The sequence below is a fragment of the Aulostomus chinensis genome, chromosome 21, assembly GCF_037954235.1.
Source record: "Aulostomus chinensis isolate RoL2024-O1b breed Wild chromosome 21, RoL_Achi_v1.0, whole genome shotgun sequence".
NCBI classification, from domain to species: Eukaryota; Metazoa; Chordata; class Actinopteri; order Syngnathiformes; family Aulostomidae; genus Aulostomus; species Aulostomus chinensis.
Window position 1 is genome coordinate 6,113,309 of NC_141340.1, and position 23,550 is coordinate 6,136,858.

The 23,550-nt window shown below is 46.2% G+C and overlaps 3 protein-coding genes across 5 annotated transcripts; 2 read left to right on the forward strand and 1 right to left on the reverse strand.

Moving 5' to 3' along the window:
* The first annotated feature begins 1,208 nt into the window (after positions 1–1,208).
* On the forward strand, positions 1,209–10,299 carry LOC147241458 (uncharacterized). Its single transcript, XM_086190731.1, has 17 exons — positions 1,209–1,404; positions 2,102–2,208; positions 2,301–2,416; positions 2,822–2,982; positions 3,130–3,288; positions 3,369–3,816; positions 3,899–3,994; positions 5,375–5,465; positions 6,160–6,383; positions 6,459–6,701; positions 6,793–6,891; positions 7,050–7,243; positions 7,326–7,500; positions 7,574–7,730; positions 7,838–7,991; positions 8,507–8,618; positions 8,753–10,299. Exons 1-17 carry the CDS (start codon positions 1,384–1,386, stop codon positions 8,926–8,928), a joined length of 2,733 nt encoding a protein of 910 aa, XP_086046857.1. The 5' UTR covers positions 1,209–1,383; the 3' UTR covers positions 8,929–10,299.
* Positions 10,300–10,307: 8 nt separating this feature from the next.
* abcf2b (ATP-binding cassette, sub-family F (GCN20), member 2b) lies at positions 10,308–16,508 on the reverse strand. Of its 2 annotated transcripts, XM_086190735.1 has the most exons (16): positions 16,402–16,508; positions 15,686–16,243; positions 14,823–14,973; positions 14,487–14,699; positions 14,176–14,358; positions 13,926–14,097; positions 13,593–13,688; positions 13,416–13,518; positions 13,199–13,294; positions 12,383–12,502; positions 12,199–12,288; positions 12,010–12,120; positions 11,860–11,922; positions 11,628–11,756; positions 10,941–11,144; positions 10,308–10,853 (listed from the first exon to the last, which is right to left on the reverse strand). In XM_086190735.1, the coding sequence occupies exons 3-16, from the start codon at positions 14,959–14,961 to the stop codon at positions 10,737–10,739; spliced, it is 1,836 nt and encodes a 611-aa protein (XP_086046861.1). In that variant the 5' UTR covers positions 14,962–14,973; positions 15,686–16,243; positions 16,402–16,508; the 3' UTR covers positions 10,308–10,736. The 2 variants fall into 2 exon arrangements, with proteins under 2 accessions (XP_086046861.1, XP_086046860.1); XM_086190734.1 differs by having other exon boundaries at positions 15,686–16,459.
* chpf2 (chondroitin polymerizing factor 2) lies at positions 15,979–22,282 on the forward strand. 2 transcript variants are annotated; one of them, XM_086190733.1, is made up of 5 exons: positions 15,979–16,382; positions 17,085–17,324; positions 17,779–18,343; positions 18,431–18,613; positions 19,801–22,282. In XM_086190733.1, the coding sequence occupies exons 1-5, from the start codon at positions 16,375–16,377 to the stop codon at positions 21,070–21,072; spliced, it is 2,268 nt and encodes a 755-aa protein (XP_086046859.1). In that variant the 5' UTR covers positions 15,979–16,374; the 3' UTR covers positions 21,073–22,282. The 2 variants fall into 2 exon arrangements, with proteins under 2 accessions (XP_086046859.1, XP_086046858.1); XM_086190732.1 differs by having other exon boundaries at positions 15,980–17,324.
* Positions 22,283–23,550: the final 1,268 nt, after the last annotated feature.

Sequence of the window (23,550 nt, forward strand, 5' to 3'; positions counted from 1 at the left end):
CTTTTTCATTCTGTTATGGATTAAATAAAATGTGACAAAACAAACTGTATCAACACTGAAGGAAGAAAGAAATAACCACTTTTTTTTAAAAAAAAATGCACGTTGCGCTTTGAGGAAGGTTAAAAGGACCTAAACACACTTAAAGACACTTCTTTTTTGGCACCCTCTTCCATTCGTGTTATTACTTTTTGGAGGTATTGCAAAAAAGATTTATCAAACTATTTCTAACTTAATATACTTAAAGTTGGAATTTTTTTTGTCCGTTGGAACCGATCTGTAACAGTCAGAAGGGAAAATTCAAGGACAAACTCTTTAATATTTGTATTTAATAAGTTTGTATCTTTCTTCGTGTGCTTGTGTCTCACTTACAGTTCAGTACATGCACGTTAAACATACGCTGTACACATTCGCGCATCACATCGGCATGCACAGGTTTATAGTGACCCCTACTGGTGACTTGCTGACACTGAAACCAGGAGCTACACACCTGATCAAGCTGTAATTAAAGGGATAGACCCTCTCATTAATGACCTTCAGTTACTAATAGAAACATAAACATTAACATAGAAATACATAATAAGATAATGAAGTGCCTCCATACAGCTTGTCTGGAGGGATCCAGGCATCCTGAAGCCTTAGCAACATTAAATCATGGCGTCAGTGACATTTTGAGGCTTCGGGACACTCGGATCTCTTCAGATGTGCAGCTTTGAGACATTTTATTGTTTTATTAAGTATTTTTCAAATGTTTGAAAACTGGTCCCCTTTACTTCAATTGTTTGGGAGATTAGTGAAATGTCATCTCTTTTGTAAACTCCAGCAGGTGTTTTTTTTGTTGCTGCTATTTTTTTTTTAAAACTTCACCTTAACATCCATTGTCACGACAGCCAGCAGACAGTGACTTAATTGTCTTATTTTTTTTTTGGTGAACTATCCTTTTAACACAACCTTGACTGGACATCTAGTTTGAGCAGCCTGCTTGCATTCTCACCGCTGTTTTCCTGATGGAATCGAATGCTAGGATCATGCCTCTGAGTCACATACTTGTTTTGAAGAGATCAGTATTTTTTTTTTTTTGTTCAAACCTAATCTATGAAAATATTTTGCCACGGATAAATCAAGTTATTGTCGGTCCCTGGGATTTAGATGGGTTGATCATTATCTGCGATTGAGACAAGATCTGTTGTGGTGAAAGCCAGCTGAGTGTTGGTAGGCTGGTTTGTTGTTGTAGTCCTGTCAATCCACAAATCACAGGGGGGGGGGGGAGAGGTCAGCACAGCTAGCTTAGCAGGTTGCGTAGGACATCCAACCAGGAAGTCAAGAAAGTTGCTAATTAATATCGGTTTCACTTTGTATTTTGTACCGTGAGGCTAACACGGCGCCATGAATTCTCCTGCTTCTCCGGTAAGCTCCAAACAGCCCGGCGGATATTTTAACGTAACATCGTAAAACACAGTATTAGCCAGCTAGCTAGCAGTCTGATTTAGCATTGCTAATCGTCTCCAGCAGCTAGCCGTTCGCCTTCATGCTAACGTCTTTTGACAGCCCTCATTGCCAGAAAGCTACAACAACATGTACAGGCTAGCATTCTAGACGATCGTTGAGTTTCATTTGGAAGACTTTTTTTTTTTTTTTTTTTTTTTGCAATTTAGTGTATAAAGCATGACGGAGGCTAACTAACTTCAAAGTTTAATACCAGACATTAACAGAGCATTTGGGAGTTTAAAAGCTAAAGTAACTCGCTTAATCAGTTTTGGTTCCGATTTACAGCAGGACACAGAAAGACAAATGGGCTGTTCTTGTTATTAATAACGCCAAGATTAAATCAGTTGGTAATGATGCATAAAGCTGAAGGCAACAGCTTGATAATCGCGTCTTTCTCTTTGTTAGACTGTGGATAAGCAAATCAATAAACACAGTCAATGGAAGACCATTGATACTAAGAGATATGCATTTTCGTTTTAGCAGCAGACGAAGGTGGATAATACAGACAAATTGTTCCCTGTTCTTGCCTTGGTGATGGCTGATGAAGTGTAAAGCAACATCTGAGGCATGTTTGTGCGACAGCTGTCCACTTCTCTGTCTTTGTTTTGTGTTGCAGACTATTGGGGAGCTTTTCCTGACCCTCAGGGAAATGGGTTTCACTGAGGAACAGATCCAGGCTGCTGTACAGGCGGGACATTTCTCTGTGATCGAGGCAGCCGAGTGGTGAGTTGTCCCGTCAAATTATCTTACAAACGGTGTTTCAAACCGGCGGCCCTCTTGGGTGACGCTTCTTTTCATCTCTCGCGCATTGACAGGCTCTTACAGGGTCAGCATCCCCGGCACAGGTTGGTCAAGCAGTCATCGCAACCAGCTGAAACTGCATTTTCCGCCTTCAACCCTCCCAAAGAATCAACAAGCACCTCTGAGTCACGTACGTCTCCTGCTGATATTAGGGGCATGTTTCCAACACCTACGACTCTGACTCATTTCCAATTTACCAAAATGTAGGAATGAAATAGAACTGGATAATTCTGTTCATTTTAATTGTACTTATTAGTGCGGTGCTTGGTGTTTGAGGGGCCATTGCTTGTGTGATTCTGATCTCACCTCACAGCAACAAAGCTATCCAGAATCTTACTTGGACTCTTGACCCTTAGATTCTAGACCTTCAAACTCAGTACTGGGTGCTAGCAATGCTAAGTTTGAGATCATCAAAAAACAGCCAAACATACAGAGATTTCTTGTTTTAATGGATGGATAAATAGTTTATGTATTCAATAAGGCCTAAAAGAATAGCTAATTAAAGTCACTGATTAGCTTGTTTTTATCCCTACAGCCAGTGCTTCACTCGTCCTGAGACCATCACAATCCTGCAACCTGTCCCCAGGCCCCCAGCCAGTCGAGTCCCGCATTAAACAGGATAAAAGTGACTTTGAGGAGCAGCAGAGACGGCGTGTGGCTCAGGAGGCCCGGGCAGAAAGAAGACAAAAGAAACAGGTCAGCAGTACCGACCAGTATAACTGTGTCAGTGCCAACTCAGCCACACTGGCAGTTTATCACACAGAGAAGAAAATCTCTCAGTCAGTTGCTTGATTCATAATCTTAGAAGAGAACATCTTGTTTTGTGTTTTTTCGGTCTACCAGGAGCGCGAGTTGGTGTTAAAGCGGATAGCTGAGGATCGTAGGAGCTTGCAGGAGAAGATCCAGACGAGTGCTGCTGCAGAGACGTCTCAGCCGGGGGGTCAAGCCCCGAAACTTGGAGGAAAGGTTCAGACTAATGTGGATAACAACTGTATCCTCATGGTGAGGCTGTGGAGAACCTGAATGTCTGGTCATGTCAGGTTGACACAGCGTCGTTACCGTGCTCTTGTATTTTGCCGCAGATTCGACTCCCATCTGGCGAGTCCATGCGAGAACGTTTTCCAGCCGACGCCCCTCTGCGTAGTGTTGTGGAGCACATCGCAGGACGTCACCCCTCCCTACCCACCTTTTCTCTCCTCCAGGGGTTCCCACGGAAACGCTTTGGAGAGGCAGAACTTGCATGTTCTCTGCGTTCCCTTGGGCTTACACCTAATGCTGCACTTTGTATTCAGACCACTCCCCCAGAGACACCCCAGTCCCCCCCCAGTCCAGCAGAACCTTTGTCAGCGGGACAGAACAAACCGGCTCCGTGTGCTGCGCTTCCTCAGCCACACATCCCTGTCCAGGAGGGGGCAGGACAGCCGGACCTTGATGTACCCCCTCCGCTACCCAACGATCTGTGGGAGGTGGCAGTGAATTATGCAGGGATTCCTGGGGTTGGTCCTCTGATGGGGCCATCTCACTCCTGGGGTGAGGATCACATTGAATAAAACCAGCATAGTGACACCAACTGAGGCTGATTTTCTGTTGTATCTCACTAATGATTGAGCAGGGCGAGGTCAGCGATTGGTTCCTGGCAATCCTGACGAAGCTGCTGGCGTAGAGGTCAATGAAGAAGAAGAGGGCGAACCACCTCATCTGCTAAATGGTACTGCTTTTTGTCTATCAGCAGGATCACACAAAAACCGTAAGGCTGATTGTATCAAACTTGGTGGTGATGTGTAGTCTGGGCCAAGGAGGAACCATTAGATGAGCAAGCGTCATGTGATACATCAAAATGACACTGTTGTCCTTATGTGATGTAGAAGCAACATGATATTTAGAAAGTGTGCATTCTGTAGCGCCACTTAGTGGACACAGGAAGTCATATTTGCGCCACAGCGCACGTATCAGTTGCTGCTTGCAGCCATAATAAGGGTCAGAGCATGAAAGTGCTGGGGACCAGAAGAACCCCTCAGTGGAGGTACGCATGCGCTGAGTGCTTTCTAGGTTTGCATGCGTTTTCTCATTCTCCTCCCCACTAAATGCTCTTCTGGCTTCATGTATCCATTCATTTATGTAACTTTTTGTTTGCTCGTGTCAAAAACAGATGACCTTTGCCTCCCTTTCTTTCAGTTTCATGCTGTACATTGCATAAGTCTCTACTGTACTGATCATTAAGCTGACTGCCCGGGGTGGGGGTTCACTGTACACTTCAATTCAGGGGACCACAATTTTGCTAAAAGTGGTGTGTCTTGATGCACTCTAGTCTTTAAGTTATTCCATAAAACATGTAGTTTTTGTGTTGCGAATTGCGACTTTTAAAATATGGTGTATCGATATTGATTTATCGCTGAACACCGTCGTCCCGAGTGCCTTGTCAGATCCCAGTTGTTTGTCACATTAAAAAAAGAAAAACTAATCACACTTGTTTGAATTATATTTGAAGGCGTGATATTATTGTCCGTTGGAGAGATGCTTTGCCAAGCTAGACATGTTGAATCTCTCCATCTGTGGGTATTGCAGACTGTCGGTTTTCAGCTACGATGTGAAACAATATCATATTTTGTTTTCTGGCCATGCAAGCTGCCCTCAAACACGCCGCTCTGCTGCCAAGCAACTGTGGAATTACGGTCAAAAATTTCATGAATCATTTTAGGTTTATGATTATCGACTTTTTTTTTAATGGAGAAATAATTTTTCAAGTGAGAATCGACCCCCCCCCCCCCTCCACCCCTACTGACTGCCCTGTTGTTGTATGTTAGAGAGATTAGGATTAGGAAATATGTAGGTTAATGCCCCTTTCTCTCAAACATACAGTACACAGGGTCAGAACTGCTTACAGCCAATCATACAGCATCTTCTGAAGCTTGTGAGGGTGATGTAGTATTCTAAATATGACCAGAGCTCAATCCCATTACAAGTTAGTCAAGACCCAGAGACCCAGAACCCAAGATGTTGATTCGAGGTGTGTAGTAGGATAATGGAAGAGTGTGTAATATATTGGCTGGTTTGGATGTTTTCTTGACCATTTATTTGATTTTGACAGGAATGCAGAGGCTGCCTTTCTTCCCAGAGAACAGGATCCGTGGAGGGTTTGAACCCAGGCATCACTGGCCAGAGCAGGGCAACCGACTTAGGTGAGGGCCTCCTCGCTACGGCACTGATGCACATTGCAGTTTAGTACCATTATGGATGGGAGGGTTGTATTCAAACTTTGAAATGAATACGTCTATTCAATCTCCTCAAGCTTAGTTGGACATTAAAAATGGCTTCTAGTCACAAAATAATTCTGTATTTTAGTGTTACTCAGACGACGTGAACGCGCTGATGGATGGGCCTAATTTGGCAATACAAATTAAATGTGGTGTTTGCTCAAATCTGAATGCAAGTTCTTCCTTAAAAGTTATCACGCTGTAGCGCATTTTCCGCTGTCCGTTCACTTTGTGCTGCCGTTACACCTCGTTATCTGTATAAAAATGCAGAATAGCGGGACAGAACGTTCTGCCATGAGCTGATGGGGCTGGAGTGTGGTTATAAAAGCCTTTGCTATTCTGTTCATACGTCACCCCTCTGGGGCATGCTCACACACCGGGGTGGCAGGGGTGACACCAGTGTTGCTCGGTTCGGTGTTTACCCAACCCAGTAAAAGCTCTGCAAGTAAGAAGAATTTCAATCCAACTGTCACACCAACAGCAACGTCAAGGATGTAACGTCCTTGACCAATTCTTGTAGATGTGTCACTACTGACTAAGTTTCCCTCCACTGAAATTTGATTAATTCATCCCGAGTTGTCTTATTTCTGTTGAAGCAATTCGGGTCTTTGTGTCTTAGAGAGGCCCCGGAGGAAGCTCAAGCAGAGCCAGAGGACGAAGGCGTCCGGGTTGCGCCCATAGCTGCAGGCCTGGCTGCGGTTGAGCGACTTCAAAGAGCTGCGCAGCAGGAAGACGCCCATGCCTCGCAGGGGCAGCCGTTACCCCCTAAAAGACCCTTCAGAGTGCCCAGCGTCTCATCCCTGTGTGACCTGGCCACCCACGCCACGGTCCAGCTCATGACTGGTGAGAGAAAGATCTTCTTACTGAGCATGAAAATGATTTGTTTACATTTTTTTTCTACTCCATGTATTCTTCCAGCTCCCAGCATGCAGTACGCAGGCAGTCTGGCAGGCCTGACCCCAGAGCTAGCACAGCTTCTGCTCAACCACATGTCCCATGAGAGGCTGCTACGTCCACGCACCCTGGAGCTCTTCTTCGGTTGCCCGCTACAGAAGTTTGACCTGGACTGCTACCCTTACACCACCAACGAGCTCCTGCGGCAGTTACGGGCTTTCACAGCACTGAAGCATCTCAGTCTGGTCAACTCGCCTCTTATCACGGGTAAAATATTACCATCATAGTGTCAGCTGATGTGGATGCAAGCTTATCAAGTTGATGTGTAAACTTTTATTGATTTTAATATCCTGTCCAGACTCAGGCCTGTCAATCTTGTCCAGTCTGGTCAAACTCCAGTCTCTCAACCTGGCCTCCTGTAGCAAACTGACCGACTCCTGTCTGCAGCATATCACAGGTCAGCCTTTTGTCTGAGCAAGGCTCAGACTGCTACGACAAGCGGATTAAATCATAGATTACACAACACTGCTGTACGTGCAGTTACAAGATTGTGCATAATCTTTGAAGTCAGAGAAATATTGTTACTAATGTTTTCTTTCATACTGCGTCCTCAAGGTTTAAAGAGTCTGCGTTTCCTGTTCCTGGACCAGACCAAAGTGACCGATGCTGGGATGGTGCTGTATCTCCAGTCAGCTCCTTCTTGCCTCTCTCAGCTCAGCCTGAGCCAGACGGCTATAACTGGAGCCACGTTGGCAGTGTTGCCCAGGTGTGTGCCGCAGTTGCGACTCCTCAACATCAAGCTAACGAAGGTACGACACTTAACGGAGCAGTCGCCTCTTACGACGGTTTGTCCATTTCTTGAGCTTTCCTTTGTCTCAATGGATTTGCCAGGTTAAGGACGTGTCAGCTTTAGCAGAGCTGTCCAGCTTGCAGACCCTCAACCTTGATAGGACAAGTGTGACGGAGGCGTCTTTAACACAGCTGGCCACACACCCCACACTGTCGTCTCTCAGTTTAGCCGGCATCCCCGTCGCAGATGGCAACCAGGCCTTGCAGCTCGTCTCAGGTTCGTAAATGGGATTCTTGAAAAGCAGATGAGACGGAGTAAATCTCAACCAAGATGTCAACCTTTCCCTCAGGTCTGAAGTTGACTCAGCTGACCCTCCCCGGACGCCACCTGGTGACAGACAGCGGGCTCTCCTTCCTCTCTAGATTATCTCTGCTGTCAGAGCTGGACCTGACTGACTACAGACAGGTCACAGACCAGGGGGTCGCCCATCTCTCCACCCTGATCAGGTCACTCCTACATTTATTCCCACCTCAACTACACAAGTTTGTACATAAATATATACATATATATTACAGCAGGTTGTTCTAATAGGAATGTTGTTTATTTTGTGTAGTTTAAAGAAGCTGTCACTCAGCAACACTCAGGTGACGGACGCAGGGCTTCCGTCTCTACGGGGCCTGCTGGAGCTGCAGGAGCTGTGCTTGGACCTCACGGCGGTCACCAGCCGAGGAGTGGCAGCCCTCGTTACCTGTCTGCCACACCTCCAGGTGACTTTATTGATGACGTCTCAGCTGCAGTCATCCATGAATCCAGAGTTAAAGCTGCTGCTAACCTGCTTTCCAAAGAAAACATTGTACTCTATCTTTGAGCGTGTTGAATGGGGGTTCACAGAGCTGCCTGGAACGCTTCTCTTCATTTTGTTAGCAAATTCAGTAGCTGGTAATGATGGTGTGTGTGTGTGTGTGTGTGTGTGTGTGTGTGTGTGTGTGTGTGTGTGTGTGTGTGCGCGCGCGTGTGTAAAAAGGAGATACTCGTAATATGATAGCATATCGATTCCTCTACAGGAAGCATTTGTGATGTAAGCTTGCTCCTATTGATAGATTAATAGCTTAATTAATGTCTTCTTAATGACTGGTACAGTAAATTCTACCCCGCTGCTGCAGTAGGATCTTGACTGACTTTTTTTATTGCCATTGCAAAGTTCTAGTAACTCGTCAAGATGCCTGGTGTGATCCTCTGTTGTCTGCATGACATTTGAGTGACATGAGTCTCTGTTTTCTAGATGTTGGGGTTAGCCAGCACTCAGGTGGGAGACACGGTGGTGAGGAAAGGTCTGATCCACTGTCATCAGCTGGTTTCGCTCAATCTCAGCCGCACGCGGATCACAGATCAAAGTAAGGTCACACGCTAAAACGCTTTATTCTATGAGGCTACGTGAAGTTGCCCAATTTATGGATTGGAGGTTGGTGACCTGTTAAGTCACTGTCTGGATCAGTAATGTGGATTATTCACGGTTTCTCCTCCTCAGGTGTGAAGTTCCTGAAACACATGCATCTCTCTCAGGTGAACCTGGACGGCACTGGTGTGAGTCTGATGGGAATCACAAGCCTCCTCACGTACACCAACATCAGAGGCATTCGGGCTATCAACATTCGCACCATCCCCCTGGATGAAGTGTCAGACAAGGAGTTTGATGACCAGTGAGCACTGAAACCCTTAGCTTGGTACCTGAGCTCTGGCTGCTGTGACCATCCCCTTGTAACACCCCCACCCATGCTGCCACCAGGAAGGCCTGACAACAGCATGTACGAAACACTCCTCCTCCTTGCACTGTTTCAGCTGCAGCTTGTGCCACTAATTGGTCAATCATGCACGCCAGCGAGTTGAACCTTGAATGGGAGTGCTTAGAAACTTGACCATTTACATGAATAGAACCAGTCAGTATTTAATCACATAAACTTCAGCTCTTTGTCTCTGGAAACCTCCACCTGACGAACTATAGCTTCACATGCAGCCTCATCGGTTGGAAGACGCCATGTTTCCTTTGAGCGGAGCCAGCAAGCAGGAACGCTAACATAACGTAGAACAGCGCGCATTTCAAGACTTAGCGGTCAGATAAAGGCACCTAGAGATAAAACCCTTATTAACAGCTTGTCCATTCAGCCAGATGAAGGAAGCCTTATAGAGGTAGTAATGATGGCTACTTCTCCTTGAAACTAACAATCTCAAAATGCGTTCATGTAACAGAATTAATAGCCTGCTGAGGTTTTGTTAGATTTAGTTTTTCATTTGTGAGCTCCACGGACAGCAACTGTGCAGTGTTGCTGCAAATGATGTCCAGCATCGAAAGCGATTACAGAAAAATTGACTTTCAGTACACAGTCTGAAGCTGGTGTGCGATTTTCTTCGAATGGCTTTAAAAAATAACATTCGCGTCGCTCCAGTATGGCAGCACATTCGTGCCACCGTGACAAAAATGTGTTTCAGGCAATGATTACGGAGCCTCGAAAGGGATATGAACTAAAAATAAGCTTCTTTTTTTTTTCCCCCTCAGCCATGTACTTTAGAGGCTCCTCAACATTACCACATTGTTTATAATTTCTTACTCCAAGTCTTAACAGCGAAACAAATCAAGGGTTCGTGTTTCATTTCGGGAACTTTCATAATTTGACAATGTTTCAGTTTGTACTAAAATGTAGTTACGATAAGAGAATTGCATTAAAATGACAATCTAACTGATTTGTTACTAGTTGTTGCAGCAGTTGTACTTCTGACTTGTGTCCTAGTTTCCTGCAACTAACAAAGGTTATTAAACTGCGTCCTGGCGATGCACTGAGCAGTTTGTGAATGGTTTTTTTTTTAAACTTTTTGTTGTACCAAGAATATTCTTGGAGTAGTTCTGCCTCCATGATGTAGTGGTTGTTGTACTGAGGTGGGATCCGTGCAGCCGTCATTCTCACTATCCAAAGCAGCTTATCCTCTTGTTTACAGAGTTTATTTTCTGTAAAAGCTTGTTGATTTTTTCAATAAACATTGTATTCATTGAGTTTAAAATGAAAATAAAAGTCTTCTCAACCCAAATATTTTGATGTTCTGTTTATTCAGACAAATTTTTTTATTGCATTACATTGTTAAATAAGGCAGAAAAAAAGTCAACTCTTAAATATCATAAAATATGACCTAAAAGCTGCTGTGGACATGATGGGATAAAACAGAACATTCGGGAAAAAAAATAAAAACTTTTCTATAAAGACAGCACAATGGAATGCATTCCAAAATGCACTGAGACGCTTCAGGTGAGTCAGCCAATCAGAGTGCAGCCTGAGGTGAAGGGGGTGGAGGGGTGGGGGCCTGGGTCAGCGTGGTGCAGCACTGTCAAACCAAGATGAAATACAGTATAACATGTACAACAGACATGTCCAATAAGATGCATAAGAGATTGTATCAGTTCTAGTTAGTTAACGTTTCCTGCTCATCGTGTCAGGAACGGCCCCCCGAGTGATGCTGCTGCTTTAGATATCATGCGTTTGCTTCTCAATCTTTGATTTCAAGTGCTCCTTATATCCCAAGATGCCGCTGCTCCACTTGGTGATGGTTTGATTCTCGCACACCCAGATCTCCTGAGCCACCTGGAGGACGGAGACCAACATTAGTTAGTAGACTTACGTCGAAATACAACCCATTCATTAGAAATGTCCAGGAGCCGCCGTGTGTACCTGCTGGATGAGCCTGAAGTCGTGGCTAACTAGCATCATGCCGCCCTCAAAGTCGTTGATGGCGTCGGCCAGTGCGTCAATGGTCTCGATGTCCAGGTGATTTGTGGGCTCATCGAGGAACAACATGTGAGGGTTCTGCCAGGCCAGCCAGGCAAAACACACCCGGCACTTCTGACCATCCGACAGGTTTCTGATCGGACTGACCTGCAAGACGTTGAACCACGAGTGAACGCTGAGCAACGAACGGGCACCTGACAATAACCTGTACTCTGCAATTAAGAGTAAAAACCCTCAAGGTTGCCCGTCTGCAGCACGGAGAAGAAATACGACACGACTATTCAGACTGAGGCAGCTCGACAAACTACGTTGAATCGATTTTAAAACCAAGAATCTAAAGCTGTGAGATTTAAGTTTAACAAAAACTGAAGGATCAAAATGCTCTTCGCCGCATCTGCTACGTTCTCATTTAATCCCTGCTTTGTTTTGTAAAGGATTTGGCAGAAATCGGCAAATAATCCGGCCTGACTCCACTCCAAGTTGCTGTTTACTTCTAATTGAGGCATCAGATCATGAAATGAGCATTACGAAGATGCCCGTCAGCGACGTAATCATTCATAACCGTAAAGCAAATCTGCTAATCTGGTCAACAACTCCACTCAGTTGTTACCATTCAGATAAGAGTCCAACCTGCTGCTTTCCTGTGAGACCATAGCGCCCGATGATCTTCCTCATCTCCTCCTTCTCTTTGATCTCAGGGAAGCACTTCATCATGTACTCCAGAGGTGAAAGGTCCAGCTCCAGCTGCTCCGTCAGATGCTGCAACGCAAGAGACGTGATTGGAGTTAGCGTAAGATGGTAATCTGGGTTGTGTCGAGGTCTGGATGAGCCGGTCCAGAGCTGGGCGAGGTTGTTCTCTTACCTGGTGATATCTGCCGATCTTGACGTGAGAATGTTTGCGGATCATGCCGTCGGAAGGAAGGAGCTGCACAGAGGAACAGAATGGGAGCAAATATGAATATCCTGATGTGCGCATGTGTGTTGCTGCAGGCTGTTAGGTGAACAAACCTACCTCTCCCATCAGCAGCTTCAGCAGTGTGGATTTCCCTGCTCCGTTGGGCCCCACCAGAGCCACTCTAGTATCCAAGTCAATACCAAACTCCAGGTTTTTATATATGTACGGCTACAAGAGAGAGAGACGAGTGTGAGATGAATGAAGCACTGATGGGGGGGGTTAATGCTGACTGTGGTGAACACTCACTGTGTTGTCGCTGTACTTGAAGCTCACATTCTGAACCATGATAACAGGAGGAGGAATCTTCCCACAGGGAGGAAAATAAAATGACAGAGTCTGGGGGTGGGGGTGGGGTGATAGGGAGGTGTCAGTATCATGATGACAGTGTCGGCTCCACCATTTCAAGCCCATTGACTGGTCATTACGCTACCTTGTCATTCACAACTTTCTCAGTCAAGCCTGAGGCCACCATCTTCTGCAGTGTCTTCTCTTTGCTCTGAGCCTGTCGCGCCAGCTTCGCCGAGCCGTGACCGAACCTGGCTATATAATTCTGGAGGAAGTCAAACAGATAAAAGAAAAAGACTCATCAGGGCTGTCGCACTACTACAACATGCTCAGCAGTTGCCAAGTTCAAGACTGGAACTTGACTCTCACAACTGCCCTGCTCTGTTGGAGACTAGGGGTGTGCGCTCTGCCACAACTTCTCCAGTGACTCCGCCCCCATTCAACGTGTTTATATAGTGCTGAAGTTATATCAGGCAGCTCTACAAATAGAGCAGGTCTACGAGGACAAGTCATCACTGGTCACCGGGTAACCAGATAAGCAACTATGCCCTACGGCCAGTGTCTAATGGTTGGCAGAACTCTGAGATGCACTACTGCCATCTCCTGGGAGCACTGACATGCTACTATCAGGTACAGGAGGAAAAGGTGTACAAGACCTTTAGATGATACACAAACTACCATTTCTGATGGGTAATATGGACCAAATATCACAAAATCTTTAACCAAAGGCCTTGATTTGGGGGCTCTGATGTAGGGCTGACTATTGGTTCCTTCACAAAACATTAAAACAAAATATCAAATTCGATAAATAGTCCTCAGTCATGTTGATATATTGGCTAAGTGGGGAAAGGCAAACAACTTCAGGTTCTTGTGACAACCTTGCAAGTCTCAGTTTGACTGGTAACAATGGGACTTTGTCACTTTTTTCCAGTACTTTTCATTCATTGGCATTGTTCTTTACCTTCATGTGTGCTATCTGGTCCTGCTCCCAATTGAAGCGCTTCATCTGGTTCTCTTCCAGCTCCTCTCTGGTCTTCACATACTGGTCATAGTTACCCTTCAAATAAAAATAGATGCTGCATGTCATCCACCGTGGGCAGACTCAGCTCCAGACTGCCCTGCTGTTTAAATTTGCTCTGGCGAACTTTGCTGTACTGCATCAGCAGCAGCCTTCTTACCGTGTAGTATTTCAGTTTCCTCTGATGCAGGTGGATGATGTTGGTGCACACACCATTCAAGAAGTCTTGGGAGTGTGAGATGAGCACAAGGATACGCTTGAACCTGACGACAACAAGCGGGAGGGTCAATATATTTTTACCATTTGGGACTATTTTTTTGTTCAAGTGCGAACTCACGATTTGAGCTCCTCTTCCAGCCACACACAAGCATCCAGGTCCAAGTGGTTAGTGGGCTCGTCCAGCAGTAGCATGAACGGCTTGATGAACAGGGCCCTGGAGCAAAAAAAAAAACAGACTGTCAAGACTCATTTTACTGCATATAAATGTCACTTTTCCAACTTAGTTGATTTTATATGAACTTAGCATAACTGAGAAAGAGGAAACTGTTAAACTAAATCCACAACCAGCACCTCTGAAGCTCACTGAAACACACTGTTTAATTTCTGCAAAGATGAACGTCATTTTACATTCTTACGCAAAATATGAAATTAAAGTGTGTTTTGTGTTCACCTGGCAAGAGCAACACGCATCCTCCACCCTCCACTGAAGTCCTTCAGCTTTTTCTGCTGCATGGCAGAGCTGAAACCCAAACCATGGAGGATCCGAGAGGCTCGTACTTCTGCCTTGTCGGCATCCAGCTCCTCCAGACGCTCGTACAGCTCCATCAGCTTCTCACACTCCGCTATGTGGAAATTGGAGACAAACATTTATGACAAATTTGTGTGTTTTGTTTTTAAGTGTGGCGCTTCACGGTACTCACAGTCTTCATGAGCAAGCCGCTCTGCCTCCTTCTCCAACATGATTCTCTCCTCATCTACCTCCATGACACACTGCAGGGCTGTCTTGTCGCTGGGGGCCATCTCCCTGGTCAAGTGATAAATATCTATGTGCTCTGGAATGGGAATTTCACGATGCCCGATGGCTGACAACAGCATGGACTTTCCTGGTAGAGATAAGATGAAAAGATGATCATGTTCTATTACAGAAATATCAATAATGAACTCATCCAGCATCCACTCCTTTACTCCAGGAAGCTGCTGTCATTGGGAACACATGTTCTGCTTTGGCTACCTGTGCCGTTGAGACCGATGAGGCCATAGCGTCTGCCCGAGTTGAGCTCCAGGCTGGTGTCTGCTAGCAACTCCTGGCCGTGGAAGGTGAGGGACAGGCTGCTGATATGGACATCAGTGCTGTTGGGGTGAGAGGCCAGAACACCCGTCACTGCCCGAGCCTCTGTCTTCCTCAGCTCAAACTCATCCAGCTCCTTGGTCAAGCTGGCGATATCTACGGGCCGACAGACAGATGGAAAGGTGAAGCTCAAGCATGACCTAATGACCTAGGATCCATCTTGGGTGAGGGACAAATACAGATTGTTTTGAGAAGTCAAATGATCCATCGTCCTCTCACCATTGCTCTCTGCTCCATTCCGCTGGGTCTCTGGTTGTTCACTCTCCCCATTCACCTCATCGGGTTTCTTGGTACGCTGGCGGGCTTTGGCTGCCTCCTTCTTCTTTGCTGCCTTCTTCTTGGCTAAATCAGACGGCATGGCTGTATAAGGCTGTTCAACAACAAGAAAAAAAAGGAGACAAAATCAATAATATTAGTCTAAAATGATCCATAGGGAACCCCAAACGCAGACTCGAACGTTTTCAATACTTTGAGCTCCCCTTCATTACATAAATGTAATTTATTCATAGCACACATCATGGTGAACTGATTAGAGACTTTGACATGAGGAGAATAGCACAAGCAAGTCAACCAGGAACCACTTACACTTCATATCATGAAAACATCTACAAATTTCGGTCTTTTTGTTAAGGCAAATGATTATTTCAGGTACCACCTGCTTGCACGTTGGGCTAGTTCATTAGCCAGAAAGCCTGATAGCTCAGCTGTTAGCAGCTAGCTGATGCCGCTACACTGAAGGTACATACAACATTTTCAGAGTGAACCGGTCGATGGCAATGTTCAAAAAGTATAATATTAGACTAAGACACGATACTGAACATAATAACAGATCATAAAATTTATCATACACTCGCTGTTGACTAACCTCGAAGCTAACATACGCTAACAACGGTAGCCCCAAATGACAGGCCTGAGCCTGGGAAGCTAACTTGACGCAAGGCCCAACTACCTTAGGTCTGAAGCGACTAATTCAGCGATAACTAGTCGTTGTTTTCTTTCAAGCCAGTGTTTATTTTAACTGAAACCCCCGTCTAATATCTCTTTACGCCGTAGTTGTCAAACCCAACCGATGTCTCTCTTACCGGGATAATGAATTGCTGGTCTCTGGAGCACACCGACGTCTCGTGTCCACTTTTCGCCGGGTGGATGTAGCCGCTCTCCGGACCGCCAGACAGACCATATATGGTCAAGAAGGGCGGTGAAAATAAATGTATCCTCCCCCTCTCATGGGACTGCAGTAAAATGACTCTTTTCTCCTAATTTAGATACAACTTGTTTGTAAATTTAGTAAAAAAAATAAAATTATATATTGAAGCTGCTGGTGGTCAGTCTGAAAACACTAGAAAAAATTAAGCAAGGGTGAATAAAAGTGGCACTAAAATGAAAGCTGGCTAACTTTGTTCCTCCGTGTTTATAAGGGGTTAAAGGCACTATTTTCAGCTCATAATATGAACTCCTTTGTTGACCTAACGTTTGCTCTTATGCAGTGGACTCGGGGTTATTTTCTTATGCCGCCCGCTACGTCTTGTGCTAGCGGATCCAGTTAGCGGTGATGCTCGGCGGCGATGAGGACGACCAGGATGTGAGAGGAGGGTCCAACGTAATTTTCCTCGCTCGAGTGTGCAGTGTGGCATCCGATTCTGGAGGAAGTCGAGAAGAACAACTCAGGAAAATGGATGACACATTCATCGTCAGGGTTGATGACTTTTCTGACAGCCCGAAAAAAATGATAATTTTGAGATAAGATGCACTCCGGGATTCCTGCGCGAGGATGCAAAAGTGAGATATGTGGACTAACATCTGAGAGGCGATGCTAGCCTGCTAGCTTGTCCTTTTGATGTTCGCTCATTGGGCTTAAAATGTCAGAGAAGGCAAAAAGTATATCGCGATTGTCATTTAAAAAAAAAATTTTTTTTTAGAGCAATGTAACGGTCAGCTTCACAATATGACACATATTTACGCTAGTTAGCCGACCGTTGGAGTCGCTATCAGCGCCGCCGCTAGCCAAAATTAGTTAAGCTAATTAACGTCAGTTAGCTCAGAATGTAACGCTGTTTTACACTGAGTTGAGCAACACCAGCCTTTTAGTTCCTTTTTAATCCTGAAGTCAGGGTTGTAACTTATTTTTCGTGTTACACATTAATAGATGAAGCCTGACATTCACGATGACGATAACGGGAATATTTGAATCATATTTAATCTGTCGTTGAGCAACTTTACCACGACTACCTCTCGAGTAGGTTTGAGAGGGCAGTGAATGCACCTTTCTGTCTGTTTGTAGACAACTTATCCCTCATAAAGGTTCCTCATTTTTTATATATATATAAATTGATTTAAAGGCTTATCGGGAAATTTTGACACATCAAATGATTTTGAACAGTTTAGAGAACAGTTTAGTAAACTTGCTTAGATCGACCTCATCCACTGCAGCTCCTAGCGCCTAGATAATATGCGTCTGTCCTCGTTTTTGGCCGTGTTCAGGCCTGCTCTGCCCCTTATCCTCGGGCTGTCTCTGGGGTGCAGCCTGAGTCTTTTGATGGTGTCCTGGACTGAAGGGGACACCGATGAGTCCTGCAGAGATGAACTGGGGAATGGTAAGCTTTTCCTGGGTAGAGGAGATGCTCAAAGGGACTCGAGGGACGGAGCTGGAGAAGAGGACTTCCAGCCACGTATAGTACCCTACCACAAAGACCCAAACAAGCCTCACAAGAAAGTCCTCAGGTAGGTGTGGAGGACAGGTTTTCTCTCCTTTGTTCACAGGTGCTGACAAGTTAAAAACGTTCATACTTTCTGTATATAGATGCCAAGAAAGGCTCTGTGTCAGAGATGTATGCGAGATATATTTGAGACTGATTTAATAGATAGATTGTACTTTTGAGACCATTGCATAAAGAGAATATTCTTTGTTTTGTTTATCTACTTATCTGTTATTTCAGTCAGGTTAAAAACAAGAATTAAATAGAACTGTCAAATTCATAGGCAGGAAACTAGTTGAAGAGACAACAGTTACAAAGTAATTAACCCGCTATTAATTAAAACATGTAACTTGAGTGCTGGCAAATGAAGACCCATCAATTCACTGGGAAGTAATTGACAGAATAATCAATGAAGAGTTTTGTCTCGTCAGTAGTTTTGTCTGTAACTTGTCTCACTGTTTTTTTGTCCACCTGTCCAGAACGCGGTACATTCACACTGAGTTGGGCATCAGAGAGCGACTTCTGGTGGGCGTGCTGACCTCTCGGGCAACTCTCAACACGCTGGCCGTGGCTGTGAACCGCACAGTTGCCCACCACTTCCATCGCACCTTCTTCTTCACAGGTCTTCGCAGCCCCAAGGTGCCTCATGGCATGACTGTGGTTGCCCACGGTGACGACCGTCCCGTCTGGCTGATGTACGAGACGGTGCGTCACCTCCATCAGCACTACGGTTCAGACTATGACTGGTTCCTGTTGGCTCAGGACGACACCTACATGCAGGCGGATCGTTTGTCGGAGCTAGTAGGCCACCTGAGCGCAGGTCAGGACTTGTACATGGGCAGGGCGGAGGAGTTCATAGGTGGGGAGGAGAAGGCACGTTACTGCCATGGGGGTTATGGCTACCTGCTGTCTCGCAGCCTGCTGGCACGTCTGCAGCCACACCTTGACACCTGCCGCAATGACATTCTCAGTGTGAGACCTGACGAGTGGCTGGGTCGCTGCATTATTGACTACCTGGGGCTCAGTTGTGTGGAGGTGCACCAGGTAAACCAAAGCCACTTGTGTACCAACAAAACTACACATCAAAATAATTCCTTTCGGTCTTAATGTTTTCTTTCTTTCGGCTCACAGGAGATGACCTATCGTTACTTTGAGCTCGGGAAAAATGCCGATCCAGAACGTGAAGACAGCACTCAGTTTAAAAACGCCTTCACGGTCCATCCGGTGTCAGAACCGAACCTCATGTACCGCCTGCACAAACGCTTCAGCCAGATTGAGCTGGAGTGGACTTACTTGCAGATCCAGCAGCTGCAGGTTAGTAAGACTTTAAATACTTTGAGTCAACTACAAGTTTGTGTTTACAACCCTCCACCTGTGTGAAAACACACCGCACCCACTTTTGGATAATGGCTAGAATTCCTAACTGATACTGATATTTATACTTGTCAGAAGAGGCTAGCTTCATATAAACGATCAGCCGCTAACGGTGGCTGATCAGGTGTTGAACAGCGTTTAAAGCCAGCGGTCGTATGTACTGGATAACATCAGTCTACTCCTCCGTCCCTGCTGCCGCTCGGCAGTCTGACACCCTCGTAAATCAGCTGCCACAATCAGAGTGTGTTTGTTTGTATGAGTTTTAAACCATCTCAGCGAAGACCATCTGAAAGTGGAGACATTTTGGTGAGTTCAAACTTTCCGAGAAATCTAGAAAGGTGGGGTAGAGTGAGAGTTGGCACAGGCTCTGAGTTGGGATGGTTCGGGTAAACGGCTAAGGAATGCATTATGCCAGTGACTGTCCTCACTAAAATAGCTGTGCAAATGTCTGTGTGTGTGTTTTATGTGTGTTTGCACTGACTGAAAGTCGTCGGCTGCTGTTATTTATTTTCTCCTTGGAGACGATTGCTCATGCCGCATGATTCTCTCTCTGTGCTAAATAAAGCTTCAAAAGCCAAGTCAAGACAATTGCTTATTTTTTTCATTTGGCGAATGAGTACGTGTGTTTTCCTGATGTGAGGAAAATCAAGTTATTGTGTTCGTCCGACCACAGCTGGACTTTGGAAATACTTGTAAACATGGTGATCTGACCCATTGTGTACTTTTCAAAGTCGGACAAATATACTTAGCTAATGTTGTGAATCGGTGAACTCCGGCACATTTGCTGTTCAGCCAGACCAGAGTAGCCTGATGTTCTGTGCGTGTTCCTGAGGACCCGCCGCTGTATTTAACCTGGAGATTGAACAGCACGCGGTCAAGGGAGGCACCGCCATGGCGGCTGCTGGGCAAAATCAACACATTCTTCAACAGCCGGCCATTTGACAGGGACCTTGTTGGTTAACTCGTTGTGTTAGTGACGCAAAAGGTGAACCGGGAGAAAGTCTGATTGAATCCAGCTTTTGGGGGGGGGATCGTTGCTGACTGTGCATTTGCCAGTGACATGACCTGTAGCTGGACTGCGACTTTGCCCCCACCAAGTGATGTTGTGGTTTGTTTGTCCTCTCCAGATGCAGATCAACAACCTGAGTGACTTGACTCCCGAGGGAAAAGCTGGAGTCACGTGGCCTATCGGAATCAACCCCCCCTTCAAAGCAAGAACCCGTTTCGAGGTTATAAACTGGGAGTACTTCACTGAGGAGCACATCTACTCCTGCGTTGACGGCGCCCCCAAGTGTGAGATGAAGGGGGCTGACCGTGCTGATGTCAGTGCAGTTCTTGAGATCGCAGTGGAGCGTCTGAACGAGCGCTACCAGCCGCAGCTACGCTTCCGCAAGCGGCGTCTACTTAACGGATACCGGCGCTTTGACCCCACGCGTGGCATGGAGTATGTGCTGGATCTGGCACTGGAGGCCTATACCCAGAAGGGCCACAGCCAGGTTATTGCCAAACGGGTTAACCTGCTGAGACCGCTAAGTGCAGTTGAAATCATTCCAATGCCTTATGTGACAGAGGCAACACGGGTGCAGGTCATCCTGCCTGTCACGGCCCAGGACCAGGACTACGTCGGGAATTTTCTCGACATGTATGTGATGAACACATTGGACACTCATGACAATGTTTTACTCACATTCTTGTTCATCTACGATCCGTTCGATGCTCAGCGGGTCAGCCAGACGGATGTGTTCGCTGGCATCAAAGCCATGATCGGGGAAGTGGAGAAGCGGTACGGAGACGTGAAGATCCCCTGGATCAGCGTGAAGACAGAGGTTCCCTCGCAGGTGAAGCTGATGGACATCATCTCTAAGAAGCATCCAGTGGACACGCTGTTCTTTCTGGCCAGCGTGTGGACAGAGGTCAACGCTGACTTTCTGAACCGCTGCCGGATGAACGCCATCAGTAACTGGCAGGTCTTCTTCCCCATCCACTTCCAGGAGTACAGTCCAGCTGTCGTCTACCGTGACCAGCAGCCCTCCGCTGCCTCCTCTTTCTCCTCAGAGTCCCTGCGCGATGGCCACTTTGACCGCCGTGTCTTTGACGAGGCTTGCTTTTACAACGCTGACTACATGACCACGCGGACCAAGATGGCTGTTGACATCTTGGACAACGAGGAGATGCTGGAAAGCATGGACGTTTACGACATATTCGTCCGCTACTCTGGCTTACACGTGTTCCGAGCCGTAGAACCAGCGCTAATCCAGAAATACGTACGGCGGGTGTGCAACCCGCGCTTCAGCGAGGACATCTATCACCGCTGCGTCCTCAGCAACCTTGAAGGTCTCGGGTCACGCTCCCATCTCGCTATGGCTTTGTTTGAGCAAGAGCAGGCCAACAGCACCTAGGGGGTGGATGTCTGGGGTGACGTGGGACCACTGTACTGTTGAAACCTCACACATGCTGCCTGGAGCCGACGCTCACGCAGAATAACCCTAAAATAACACATTTCTCATCCGTATGCTGAAATCCTTGCCCATGTTTAGGGCAACAGGGTTCCTGGACGTCTCAGCGGTGAAGCCTGAGGTCATAGTTGCAGCTTGAGCTCCCGTGTTCAGAGGCCTCCTGACAGGAGGCTGTAACTGTGAAAGTGTCACGTCAGGAGGAAATGAATACTAAGTCATGGAGGCGTCATCTCTCACAACTCCCTGAACAGACCAACAGATTACTGAGAAGCTGGAGATACAAATAGAAAACATCTGTCGACTGAAATTCTCACTGTTGTTACAGGCAAAACTGCTCAGTTATGCCTCGTTTCCACACGCGTCTGATGTCTGTAGTCGTGGGTTCTGTACGGAGCAGGTCCCTGCAAGGCGATAGACCCGCCCACTGACCAGCCCGGGGTGAAAGGCTGATTCGGACTGTTTTTGTCACGAAGGCAGAAAAAGCATAGCTTGTTAGCTTGTTTTTGCTAGCGCGCGATTCATTGGCTATCCAGAACTCACCGCCAGTGTTCAATCTTTTTTTCTTTTTTCAATGTACTCGAGACAAAGTGGTGTGGGAGGAGCTTCACAAAGATATCAGAGGCTTCCACAGCAGACAACTGGACTAATTACAGCGATTCAGGGACTCCGGACGTGTGGAAACGAGACATTTGCCCAGCGTCTAAATCAAAGACCGCATTGACACACGAGCGCGTAGTTTTTATCTGCAGCTCTCAGCTCAGCACTTTTGGGTGCTTCTGACATCTTGAGTCTATCTGGCAGGATGTGAGTAATGAGCCTCAGAGGCGTCATCTCTCACTACCGACTGAACAGACCCTGACAGATCTCTGAGAAGTAAGAAGTTTCTTGTAGTCCTGCCATTGACGCGCAGGGGCTGAACAATAATATTCCAATCTTATAAAGTACAGGACAATCTGTCTTGCAATATTAAACCATTGTATTTTGCTAATGTTAAAAAGTCACTGAGGTAAAAAAGAAAAAGAACTTGAGCCATAAGTCTTCCTTCGTGAAGATGATTTCAATGATACTGGAAACAAGGCTGCCTTTTCTTTAAGACGTTTTTCTTTTTTTTAATTTTTAAAAAAGACATTAAAGAGGGACATGTCTGCTCAGAGTTGTTTGGTCATTCGTGCTGTTGCTCAGAAACCTGCATGCTTGAAAATATCCTCTCAGCAGAGGTAAAGAAAAGGCAAAATGGCAGAGAAATCTGAATATCTTGTATTGGTTCCGGGTTTCCTCAGAGCTTGAAGCGCAGCAGCAGGAAGCAGCGAACAGTTTGTTCCAAAGCAGCCTGCCCCACCTCGTCTCCCAGCATTGAGTTCTCCACCCCTGCCCGGGCCTCCCTGGGTTTTTGACGAGCGTTCTAATCTGGATGTCTTCGGGGAGAGAGGTGTCCAGAGGGAGGGTCGAACTTTCCCAGCCGGCTGTGGCGTGGGTGGATACAGTGGGACGGTTGAATAGTTTGCTTCACGTAGCCTCCTCCTCTGTGAAGGAGGAGGGGTAAATACAGCACCCTTTACCACCCCCAGCCCCACCCGCAGGTCCTGTCCATGTGAGGGTTGTCTCAGGAGAATAGCAGAGGGGCTGAGTGAAAGGGGCTCTTTCTGAGGTAGGAGCACCACCTGCTTCCAAGTGGTGAAATCGGAGGACAATGAGATGCCTGTCCGCCACCTCTGAGCAACGCCACGCCGGGGCAGAGCATGAGAGCGTCCTTTGAGTGGACGGGACGCTGTACGATTATTTGTATAATTGGATACTGCACTTTTAGATCCCGCAGTCAATAGTAGAAATCAGTGGAGTTCATTAAAATCAAAGCAGAAATTCATTCTTGCACACCGGGATTTTTCAAGTCTTTTCAAACGTCATCAGACCATGCAGGTCATGTGACACTCAACATGATCGACCTGCTGCTTTTCAAAGCCCCACCGGTAACAGCGGAGCCTGTGATGAGATGTTCCACACCACAGCAGGGAAGTCTTTGCCAGCCTGGATGACTGACAGCTTGGAGATACAAAGTAGGTCACAAAGTTCCAAATACCCATCGGGCTTTGCTTCACATCCGTAAGATTAAATTGAGGGTTAAAAAGGAAGATAAAAAAAGACCTTTTGTGTGGAAGAACAGTTCATGAATGACACACTTGGGGCTGTTACTAGCTCGCTGGACTTGTTTCAGCTGAAAAATAATGCTTTAAAAAAAGAGAAATTCATTAACTTGAAAGTGTCAAGTTTGATTTTGAGGCCTCAAAATAGCAATCGAGGGGGGAAAAGATGTATGTTGTGGCTATGGATGAACTCGTCTGAGGGAACAAATAACATCTTTTAGCCACAAAATGAATCCGTTTTTCTCCGCAGCATCTCCAGGGCTGTGTCGTATCGCTAATG